The sequence below is a fragment of the Corylus avellana genome, chromosome ca8 (assembly GCF_901000735.1).
Source record: "Corylus avellana chromosome ca8, CavTom2PMs-1.0".
NCBI classification, from domain to species: Eukaryota; Viridiplantae; Streptophyta; class Magnoliopsida; order Fagales; family Betulaceae; genus Corylus; species Corylus avellana.
The window spans coordinates 2210473-2222646 of NC_081548.1; the positions used below are offsets into that span (position 1 = coordinate 2210473).

The following is a 12174-nucleotide window of genomic DNA, read 5'->3' on the forward strand; positions in this document are numbered from 1 at the left end:
GACTTTTATCATTCATTATTTTAATATAAAGTATTTATTTCACGCATCTCTTTTCTCTTCTCTTTGCCTTCTTTATTGGAAAATGTGTTAAAATTTTGTAAAGAAACATGAGAATGGGTGGAGAATTTATATTTTGTAAAAAATTAAAACTTCACTTAACCCTCTTCATTATTGCGGTTTTTGCTTACAATTAGCCTGCCTAAACTTCAACAACACTCAATTTATCCATCTGTCAATATTTTTTCAATGTCACTTATCCCATAAGATTTTTCGTTAAATATTGTTAAAATTTTCAAAAAACCTATTTTATATATATATATATATATATATATATATATATATATATTCTTTTTTTCATAGATTTAGGTATAGGTATTTTTGAAAATTTTGATAAATCATAACCAACACCTAAATCCCTGCAATTTTTTATTTATTTTATTTATTTTTTATTTTATTTTTAATGTATTTTGAGAATCTTGACACCTCTCCGATAGTTATCAATAGGCCACCCCCTGGCTGTCGTAGCCCCTTCTCTTTTTTTTTTTTTAAATAATAATAATAGTAATTTTTAAGTTTTATATATTTATTTTTTTAATATAATTTTTTTATTAAGAGTGACATGTGTCATCATTTTATTGGTGGTGACGTGTCATATTAATGGAATTTGTCAATTATTTTGACAAAATTTGATTACATGAACTAAATTGTTATTTTGGCCTACCCCGAAGATCATTTAAATTATTTTTTATATCGTATGAAGAGATTTGTAATTTAAGCCAACTATATGGACTAATCTTGTATTTATTTGGAGCTTCCATTTCTTGGATCAGGATCCTCTCCAGTCCATAATGGACTAGAGAGGATCTTGTTCCCCATTTCTTGGGGTGAGCCTACAGACAAAGCCAGAGTATTACCTATTTTCTATGGAGAGGGTACTCTGCACGAGTTCAAAGTTTATCTGATAGAAGTAAGTACACGAAATAACCCTACCTTAAAGAATTTTATCGTGATAAAAAAAAATTGCGAATTCAAATCTATTCATCGATGTTAGGCAAAATTTTGGCATAGGCAAAAGAGTAAATGGAAAGATTTTGTATTAGACTTACACAGGACAACCTCATATAATATTTTTTGAAAACTCCCACGTGCATAAAAAGATTTTATAAATAAAGTTTGATAAATGTTATAGTTCTTCGTAGTATTTTCCTGATATTACGTGGATATTGTTTTTTAAAAAAAAATATGAGGGACCGATGGGGTAAGTTTTTTTTTTTTTTTTTTTGCTTTTGGCTTTTGTAGACAATAACATTTACTTAGAATCAGGAGAACACTATGATGCACTATAGCATTCCTCATAAAGTTGTTTTTTTTGTTTTTTTGTTTTTTATAATTTTTTTTTTTTAACTTGGCTATGCCGATCTCAACTTTTTGTAAAAGATGTTGACTTGTGAAGTGAAAGTATATAGGACCATATATAGGTCTAAAAAAGGGAATTCGTGAGTGTGCCATTAATTCTTTCTTTCTTTCTTTTTTCTAATTGATTGAGAAAAAAATATTACAAGGGAATATCCTTACCATTCCATATTTCCATGTGTTATTCTGATTGCTTCTAACCACTCTCTCAAGTACATTGTACACAAAAAGGGAAAGGAATAGCGGGTTGCTCATGGATTATGATTTTACTGTTGCGCTTTATTTGTTTTATCTTCAAAGAACCTTGTGTGATATTTCTAGTAAATGAGTTTGTAATGTATAATGTTGGGTCATGAACTAGCTTACCATTCGTTGAGCAGTCCTTGGGCCCAGCTAGAAGAGGCCCACGTCCGAGACCTACTCAGAAGGCCCGAGTCCGAGACCTACTCACATGATCCGAGACTACCAATCCGAGGCAACCCCTAGCCGAGATCATAAAGTCCGAGAATAACTCAGGACATTTAAGTCTCAATAAAGGGAATAACTCTGATATATTAAGAGATTACAAAGTTGATCCTCTGATCTCAAATCGCTTAAATTGTGGAAGAACTAACAAACATGATCTTTTCATTCAAATGTTTGTTTGGCCGATATCAAGGGATAAGATTCCTTAATAAGTGGGAAATCAAATTTCCTCCAATGCCTATAAATACAAGTCATATGATCAAAGCAAAGGTAATCACAACTCTCATAACTTGAGCTCTATAGTTGTTACAATTATCCTTTCACTTTCTAACTTAGGCATCGGAGTGCTCACGCCGGCTCACCCCCGGTCACTTCGATCTTTCTTTCTTCTTTGTTGTGCAGTCAAATTGTTCGGGTGTTGGTCCAAGTCAAGCTCGGCAAGCGTACCACGTCATCTTTTGGAAAACTGTGCACAAACAGTTTAAGCGTACCACGTCATCTTTTGGAAAACTGTGCACAAACAGTTTGGCGCCGTCTGTGGGAACCTCGATTTTCATCAATTCTCTACCAATCCGAAATGGTGACTACCCGTTCCACTGCTGCAGCCTCCAACGCACCGCCACCACCCGATCTAACCGAATTCATGAGGCAGATGTCTGAATCCATGAAGGCTCTGAAGAAGCAAAATGAAGACTTGGCTGTAAGGCTCACAGCTGCTGAGGGCTGTAATAGCCAGAGGGACCAAGAGCGAGCAAGAAGACGTGATGAACGGCGTGAAAAAGAAAGGCGAAGGGAAATTCGCCATGGAAAGCGGACGGCTGGTTCGCACCGTGACGAAGAAGCAAGTTCAGTCCAAGCTAGCCATCATACCACTGTCCAGAATGAGGAGCACCAAGAGCAGGAGAGGTCCCAGCACACGAGGCCTCGACAGGAACAACCTCATGGGCAAAATGAAGGCCAGATGAGTGCTGACATGGAGGATCTGAAGAAGAAGTACGAAGAGCTGACCCGTAAGTTGGCTGCAAAGGATGAGAAAACCCCTGCTTCGGGGTTCATGGATAACACCGACCTGCCTTTCACTGATCGAGTGTTAAATTTTCCTTTGCCTGAAAACTTCAAGATGCCTCGCGTCAAGGAGTTTAATGGTAGTGGCGACCCTTCTGAACATATGGAAAGCGTCCGTGTTCACTTTTCCCTTCATAGATTTCCGGATGAAATAGCGTGCAGAACCTTTCCTCTCACTTTAAAAGGAGTTGCTCAAGACTGGTTTGCCAGATTGCCTGCCAAGTCAATAGACAGTTTCAAAGAACTTGGAAGTCTCTTTTTAAGCCAATTCCTGGCTACCAAGAAGAGGAGGAAGCACTCAGCTTGCTTACTATCTTTGCGTCAAGGGAAGGAAGAAAGCCTGAAAGATTTCATGCATAGGTTCAATAAAGAAAAATTGTTAGTGGATAACCCGGGGGATCAAACGGTATTATCCGCGTTATGGCATGGGGTCAGGCCAAATGGGCCTCTAATGGCCGAAGTATCAAAAAGTTCGACAGAAATAACTCTTACCGAGTTTATCGCCAAGACAGAGGAATATATTAATCAGGAGGAAATGATTAAAGCTCTCACGAAAGGTCAGGAGGAAGAAGACCGGGAGAAGGAGGACGCCAAAAAGGAAGAGGACGCCAAAAAGGAGCCACCTATAGCATCTGTTCCGAAGGAAGAAAGGTTTCAGAAGAGAATAGTGAAGAAGACTGTACCATCAGTCCCAAAGACAGAACCCCGGCGACGTGAAGATCGAAGGTTCACACCTTTGAATACCAGGGTCAATGAAGTGTTTATGGAAATTAGAAGAGACCCAGCTTTCAGGTGGCCAAGTAAGTTGCGGGGTGATCCAAGGAAGCGAGATCGGACGAAGTTTTGCGAGTATCACAATGATCACGGACATTTGACGGAAGACTGCGTAACCTTGCGGCAGGAAATCGAAACTTTCATTAGAAATGGAAGGCTGGTAAGATTCCTAGCAGGGGAAAGGAACCAAGGCGCGGTGCATCAACAGCCTTTCCTATTAGAAGGGAACCGAGCTGAAAGGGCACGGGAGCCGAGACGTGATCGGGATGATGGTCCCAGAGAAGATCCGAGACCCCCTCGGGATCAAGGAGTAGTAGGAGAAATCCATACTATTGCCGGAGGAATAGCTGGTGGAGGACAGTCTAATTCGGCCAGGAAAGCCCACGCTAGAAAAACACAGGCCAAGGAGATCTTCACAGTACAGAGACCGTCCAAAGTTGCAAGAAGGGATTCTGTAATCCTTTCTTTTTGTGAAGAAGACGCTAGGGGGGTAATGCAGCCACATGATGATCCCCTAGTCGTAACAGTAACAGTGGCCAACCATATGATTCACAGAATTTTGGTGGACAATGGAAGCTCGGCTGATGTACTGTACTGGCCAGTTTTTAAACAAATGAGTATTGATCGTGATAGGATCACACCATTTAGCTCTCCCTTGGTTGGATTTGCAGGAGAGCAGGTCCAGCCGATTGGTCTTATTTCACTGCCTGTAACGGCAGGGATGGCACCTAAGCAGAAAACCGTGATGGTAAATTTCCTGGTTATTGATCGACCAGGGGCCTACAATGCCATTATCGGTAGACCCGCTTTAAATAAGTTGAAGGCCGTAACTTCAACATACCATTTGATGATGAAGTTCCCGACGGAAGAAGGGGTCGGAGAAGTGAAAGGGGATCAGACCCAGGCGAGAAGATGTTACAATACGTCTCTCAAGAGGGTCTCGGATCCGACTCCTATTGTGATTGGTACAGTAGGTGGTAATAACAGGAATGACCCAAAGGGAGAGCCAGCTGAACCTTTGGAGGATGTGGTAGTAAGTGGAGACAAGACTTTGAAGATTGGAACACAGCTCAGTCCCAGAATCCGAGCCGACCTCATTATCTTCCTCAGAAGGAATTTAGAAGTTTTTGCATGGACTCATGAAGATATGCCAGGAATTGATCCTGAAGACATCATCCACCAGCTAAATGTGGATCCAAGTGTAAAACCAGTAAAGCAAAAAAGAAGAAAGTTCGCCCCTGAACGGAATGTGGCTATAGCAGAAGAAGTGGAAAAGCTTCTCAAAGCTCGTTTCATCGAAGAAGTATATTATCCCGATTGGTTTGCTAATGTAGTATTGGTCAAAAAGTCCAATGGGAAGTGGAGGATGTGCGTGGATTTCACTGACCTCAATAAAGCCTGCCCAAAAGACAGTTTTCCATTACCCCGCATTGATGCATTGGTGGACTCAACAGCTGGATATGGATTACTTAGCTTCATGGATGCATTCTCTGGTTACAGCCAGATATATATGCATCCAGAAGACCGTGAGAAAACTGCGTTCATAACTAACCGAGGCTTGTACTGTTATAAGGTCATGCCCTTCGGTTTGAAAAACGCAGGGGCAACGTACCAGAGACTGGTAAACAAGATGTTCCGAGACCAGATCAGACGCAGTATGGAAGTATACGTTGATGACATGCTAGTCAAAAGTGTGCTGCCACAGGACCACGTACTCGACTTGCAAGAGGCGTTCACAACCTTGAACAAGTATGGGATGAAGTTGAATCCCTCAAAGTGTGCATTCGGAGTTTCATCGGGAAAGTTTCTCGGTTACATGGTATCCAGCCGAGGAATAGAGGCCAATCCTGAAAAGATACAAGCTGTCTTGGATATGCAATCTCCGAGAAACTTGAAGCAGCTCCAGCAATTAACAGGAAGGGTAGCGGCACTAAATCGGTTCATTTCACGATCGACCGATAAGTGTCTTCCGTTTTTTAAAGTCTTGCAAAAGGCCTTTGAATGGACAGACAAATGTGAAGAAGCCTTCGAACAGCTGAAAAAATATCTGGTGAGCCCTCCTTTGCTGAGCCAGACAATGCCTGGGGAGGTACTATATTTGTATTTAACTGTGTCTCAAACGGCTGTCAGTGCTGCATTAATCCGAGAAGAAGAAGGAATTCAAAAGCCTGTATACTTCACAAGTAGAGCTTTGAGGGGCGCTGAAGAAAGGTATCCCCAGATGGAAAAACTGGCTTTCACCTTGGTTATAGCATCCAGGAAGCTCCGACCCTACTTCCAAGCTCATACTATCAGGGTGTTGACTGAATACCCTCTAAAGAAAGTACTAAGAAAGCTAGATCTTTCGGGAAGATTAGCCAATTGGGCTATTGAACTAGGGGAATTCGACATCGAGTTTCTCCCTCGGAATTCTCTCAAGGGCCAGGCACTGGCTGATTTTCTGGCAGAATTCACTAATTTGCCAGACATCACCAGCTGGCCAAGTGATGAGACTTGGGTAATCTATGTAGATGGATCATCTACAAAGAAGCATGGTGGAGCTGGAATAGTAATGATTACTCCTGATGGGGAAGAGTTATGTAGTTCATTGAAGTTGAAGTTCAAAACCACAAATAACGAGGCCGAGTACGAGGCAGTTTTAGCAGGACTCGGTTTAGCTCTTGAAATGGGAGCCGAATTTGTAGAAATGCGGAGTGACTCCCAAGTCGTTGTAGGACACATTCGAGGGGAATTTGAAGCCAAGGGAGACAAGATGAAGTTGTACTTATCTAGAGTACAGGATTTGCAAGCTTTATTTAAGAAGTTTAGCATTGCGAAAATTCCGAGACCAGAGAATGAAAAAGTGGACCAGTTGGCCAGAATTGCCTCAACAGCCAGTGAAGAAATTGAATCCGAGACTCCTATCCAAATTCTTCCACGATCATCAGTTACCGAGGCGGTGTCGGTCTCGACAGCCGAGACCATACCTAATTGGCAACTAGAAATTATGGAATACCTGGAAAGAGGAGTACTTCCTTCAGATAGAAAGCTTGCTACCCGGTTGAAGGTGAGAGCCGAAAGGTTTACAATGATAAATGGAGTCCTTTACAAAAAGGGTTTCACGCTGCCACTCTTAAAATGTGTTTCCAAGGATGAAGGAGATTATATCCTTAGAGAGATCCATGAAGGGGTCTGTGGAAGCCATTCTGGGGCCAGAATATTGGCGCATAAAGCAGTCCGAGCAGGTTTTTATTGGCCCAACATGAGTCGAGACTCGGCAAATATAGTCAGGAATTGTGACAAGTGCCAGCGATTCGCGAATATCACTCATCAACCTCCTGAAGACTTGAGTGCAATATCCTCACCCTGTCCCTTCTCCCAATGGGGGGTAGATATAGTAGGACCACTGCCTCGGAGCAGGGGAGGTGTGCGGTTCGCAGTTGTTGCTGTAGATTATTTCACCAAGTGGGCAGAGGTTGAAGCCTTAGTAAATATCACGGCTAAGGCAATAGAGCGATTTTTATGGAAGAATATCGTATGTCGGTATGGCATTCCCCATGCTTTTATCACAGATAATGGCAAACAGTTTGACTGCGAGTCATTCCGAGCCTGGTGTGCCCAGCTGCGAATAAGGAACTATTACTCGTCTCCTGGGCACCCCCAGGCAAATGGGCAGGTAGAAGCCACCAACAAAACAATTTTCAAGATCTTGAAGAAGAAGCTGGATGATCGGAAAGGAAACTGGGCAGAAGATCTGCCAGAAGTATTGTGGGCATACCGAATGACCAAGAGAATTCCAACCGAAGAGACACCATATGCCTTAGCATTCGGGACTGAGGCAGTTATACCAGCCGAGGTAGGCTCAGGCAGCTATCGCGTAGAGACCTTCCAATCCGAGACTAATAACGAAGGGTTACAGCTACATTTGGATTTGCTACAAGAGAAGCGGGATCAAGCCCAAGTGGCTATGGCAGCATATCAGGCGAGAGTGACTCGTTATTTCAACAAAAAGGTCAAGCCTCGGAGCTTCAAAGTTGGAGATATGGTTCTACGTAAAGCTACTTTGGCAACTAAGGACCCGGCTGAGGGAAAGCTGGCTCCTAGTTGGGAAGGACCTTATAAGGTGATTGAGTGCAAAAGAGCAGGAGCATACCACTTGGAAGATTCCAAAGGTAAGGCTCTTCCGAGGCCTTGGAATGCTGAGCACCTTAAAAAGTACTATGTCTAAAACGCTGCGATATGTAATCTGTTCGTTATTTCATTACTTTATTTCAATAAATAAAAGTATCTCGGAGTTATGCAGCATATAAGGTTCATGTGTACAAATTGAATGAGTTTATTAGTCTCCGAGAAGACGGCTGAAAAGGCTCTTCCGAGTCCCAAAAATGATGCAACCGAAAAAAGCATTCTCTTCACACAATATCTTCGAGACCTAAACTCGGAGTAACAGTCAAAGTCTCCGAGACCTAAACTCGGAGTAACAGTCAAAGTCTCCGAGACCTAAACTCGGAGTTGCAATTGAACTCTCAGAGATTTAAACTCGGAGTAACAATCAAACTCCCCGAGACCTAAAACTCAGAGTAGCAATCAAAATCTCCGAGATATAACTCAGAGAGATATAATAAACTTTTGACTACTTTAAGCAACAAATAAATAAAGGTTATTCTGAGAATCATACAAATGTCAAAAACTCGTTTCATTAACAAAAACTTGAGGTATGTACAAAAGATATTACATTATTTTCTCTTAAGGGTAACATCAGGGGCCTCGGCAGAGATGGACTCGGCAGTATTGGCCTCGGCAGAATGGGCATCATCAGGAGCAGATTCAGTGCCTCGATGCTGTAGATCTGAAAAGGGATCGTAGAAGAAATCTTTTATTCCTGCAGCATCAGGCATTTGTTCTTGACCCAGGTTGACCAGTTGTGCCATAGCTGCGTCCGAACAAGGGATGTCCTCGACTTTCACTTTGTTAAGATCTATCGTCCGAGTCGAGTCCGTAGCCCATGCTCGAAAACTTTCAAAGCCAAGAATGAGCCCGTCAGCCCAAGCAGAATTCCTAACCCACGAGGCAAAGGACAATTGACGTAAATAATCAGCAGCTCGGTTTCTAGCCTCCTTCAGCTGAGCCCTTACTTGGGCGTATTTTCCCTTAAAGAATTTGAGCTTCTCCTCGGCCACCACCTTGGCTTCATTCGTCTCGGCCACCAGACCCTTCAAATCCGAGACCTCATTTTGGGCCAATTTTAGCTGATCCGAGACCCCTGCATGTGTTTCTTCCAACTGATTGAAGTCCTCCTTAACAATGGAGTTATCCTCTTGCAGGCGGTTCACTTTATTTCGGAGGCCTTCAATTTCAGTCAGCAAATCGTTAATCTTTAATTTAGCCCTTGCCCGAGCCGCAGCAGCTTCAGAGGTCTCGGCCAGCAATTTAGACTGCTCCTGGCCTGAGATTAACAGCTCCTCGTCTTGCGCCACAGTGACTTTCGTCAGTTCCGCATTCTTGGCCTCCAATTCGGTGACCTTGTCTTTAAGACGACTAATTTCAGAAGCTGAATCCTGTACTGTCTTTCGAAAGTAACAGTACTGTATCAACGACCTCATGAGACCCTGTGAAAAATTCAGTTAGCATATGCATATCAAGGAAAACAAACTAAGGTAAGAATCAGAAAACTTACGACGAGTTGGTTGAAGAGCATTTGCTCAGCCATGCCCCGAGCAGAGGTGTCACGTTCCATTATGAGACCCTCATGAGGAATCAAATCCACTAAGGCCTGGAAAGGATTGCCCTTCAAATCGCCACCAAGCGTAGCAAGGGGTCCGCCAACTGTCCAATCTACCCCCTCGGGTCTCACAAGCGACTCGGACGAAGAGGAGGTCTCGGCACTTACCGCAGAGGCCTTCTCGGTACTGAAAGCCGTCTTGGCAGTAGAGGCCTTCTTAGCATTGGGAGGAGTCGGCTGACAGGCCTCGACAGGCTTTGAAGCCTGATCCATGTGCTCGGCTTCAACGATGGGTGATAACACCCTTACTTCTCCTTCCTGAACCGTGGCAGTATGCTCCTTGGTCCCCTCCTGAACCATCCCTACTGAGGCCTCAGAAGTTTCCTCCAGTTCTATGTCATCCAAAATGTGTTGGATGTTTGAACCAAGAGGCTGGAATGATAAGGACCCAATAGGGATAGCATTATCTGCAGCAGCTCCTGTGGAGCCGAGAGGTGTAGCGTTTAGCGGCCGAGCCGAGATGGGCTCGTTAGCAAGGAAGGCCTCGACTTCCGCAGTGGATCTGACCACGGGCTTAGGACCCGCCTTTCTCCTGGCAGCCAGAAAGTTAGCAAGCTGGTCTTGCACTTTCATTTCAGCCACCTTCTTTGGTTTCTTTTTTTCTGGCTGAGGGACCTCCAAATCCTCAGGCTCATCGACCAACTTCAAAACTCTGGTTGCCCGAGGAGGAGTGCTAGGCATTTTAGCCTTGGCATCCATTTTCAAGGGCCCAGTGGTTCGAAACTGGGGAACCATAGGTGGGACTGGATCCCCACGTATTTTTAAAGCCCCGCCTGTTCGAAGGGGGATATCTTTCTGTTTGGGCTGTTCAACCATTTTGCCCTTGCCTTTCTCGAGACGAGACTTCCGGGGGGTAGCGCCTCGAGTGTTGGCAGCTGGAGGACCCGAGGCGGCGAGGTTTGGGTCTCGGACGACCACGGAGGCAGGTCTCTTTCTTTTTTCACCAGCGCCTCCATTAAAGTCCTCGATACCCTTTCCTTCAGAAAAAGTTTCCATTAACTTGGTGTAGAACATCGAGCTTTCATGTCTCCGGGCCCATGCTGCGATTTTATCTACACATTTTAGTTCGTCCTCATTAAGAGTCGGTTCCTTAGGAGCATTCCTGGCAGGAACACTTGTCTCCCGTGGTACCCTTGGACCTTCAGCAATTTCAGTAGGGTGAAATTCCCACTGACCAGTGGCGAAGAAGTACTTAGCCTTCCACCGGTGATTACTGGAATACTTGCCATCCATGTGTATAAACTTTCCCCGCCAAGACTGGAAGTTGTATAAACCCTCACACCTTGGGTTCTTCTGAAGCCGATAGAACCACAAAAACTCTCTGGCAGAAAGGTAATGGTTTGGGCCAAGGGCCAGAGGCCAGAGCAAAATACAAGCGTAGAGAACTCTCCAGCCATTTGGCACAATCTGGTGCGGAGCCAGATTTATGAGACCTAGTAACTCCCTCACTACCCTTGGGAAAGGCAGACGGAAACCCGAGCGAAACATGGTCTCGTATAAGCAAACTTCATGTGCGTCAGCACGCACGATGGCACCCATTTGCTCTTCATCAAACCGAAGTTTTACTGACCTGGGAATGAAACATTCCTCTCGGATTCTCGCTTCGTCAGCCTTAGTTAATTCCGACCGCCAGCAAGCTGGGTAAGTGTTACCTCCGAGACCATCAGAACCCGATCCTTCGTCGCCAGACATGATGATAGGTTATTTTCAGTAGAGGAGAAACTAGAAAGGGAAAATAGGTTCTGAAGAAACGGAAGAAGAATAAGTAAGATAAGTGCTAACAGCCTATTTAAAGAGATATAACTCGATAGCAGGGGCATTAAATATGCCAAGAAGCGACAGGGCCTCGGAAGCTCAACCGACGCCGCCTGCAGATGACGCGTGTAAAAAGCCAGCCTTAATGAGGCGACGGGACCTCGGAAGCTCAACCGACGCCGCCTGTAGATGACACGTGTAAACCAGCATTAATGAAGCGATAAGGTCTCGGAATTTCAACCGACACCTGGAATGTCGAGCGTCAAAATTTCCCCCTAATATTTGAAATTTGAATTTGAATAACCCTCCAAGATTTGAAATTTAAATTTTGAATCTGAAATTTAAATTTCAAATTTTGCCGCCTTATTAATCCGGGACGGAGTCGGAAAGACGTTGACTGTCTCGGAATCTCTCTTAAGGAAAGGTGGCCTCGGTTCATTCCATCAAGACATGAAATTTCTTTAGTTCTACAAACTTCGAAATTAGGGGGTAACTGTTGGGTCATGAACTAGCTTACCATTTATTGAGCAGTCCTTGGGCCCAGCCAGAAGAGGCCCAAGTCCGAGACCTACTCAAAAGGCCCAAGCCCGAGACCTACTCAAGTGATCCGAGACGAGACCTACTCAAGTAATCCGAGACGAGGACTACTCATGTGATCCGAGACCACCAATCCGAGGCAACCCCTAGCCGAGACCATGAAGTCCGAGAATAACTCAGGACATTTAAGTCGCAGTAAAAGGAATAACTCTGATATCTTAAAAGATTACGAAGTTGATCCTCTGATCTCGAGTCGCTTAAATCGTGGAAGAACTAACAAACATAATCTTTTCATTCAAATGTTTGTTTAGCCGATATCAAGGGATAAGATTCCTTAATAAGTGGGAAATCAAATTCCCTCCAATGCCTATAAATACAAGTCATATGATCAAAGCAAAGGTAAT

At 43.8% G+C, this 12174-nt stretch overlaps 1 protein-coding gene across 1 annotated transcript; it reads left to right on the plus strand.

The window, feature by feature from the left end:
• The first annotated feature begins 2455 nt into the window (after nucleotides 1-2455).
• Nucleotides 2456-7924, plus strand: LOC132189546 (uncharacterized). Its single transcript, XM_059604288.1, has one exon. It carries the CDS (start codon nucleotides 2456-2458, stop codon nucleotides 7922-7924), a length of 5469 nt encoding a protein of 1822 aa, XP_059460271.1.
• The last annotated feature ends 4250 nt before the right edge of the window (nucleotides 7925-12174 follow it).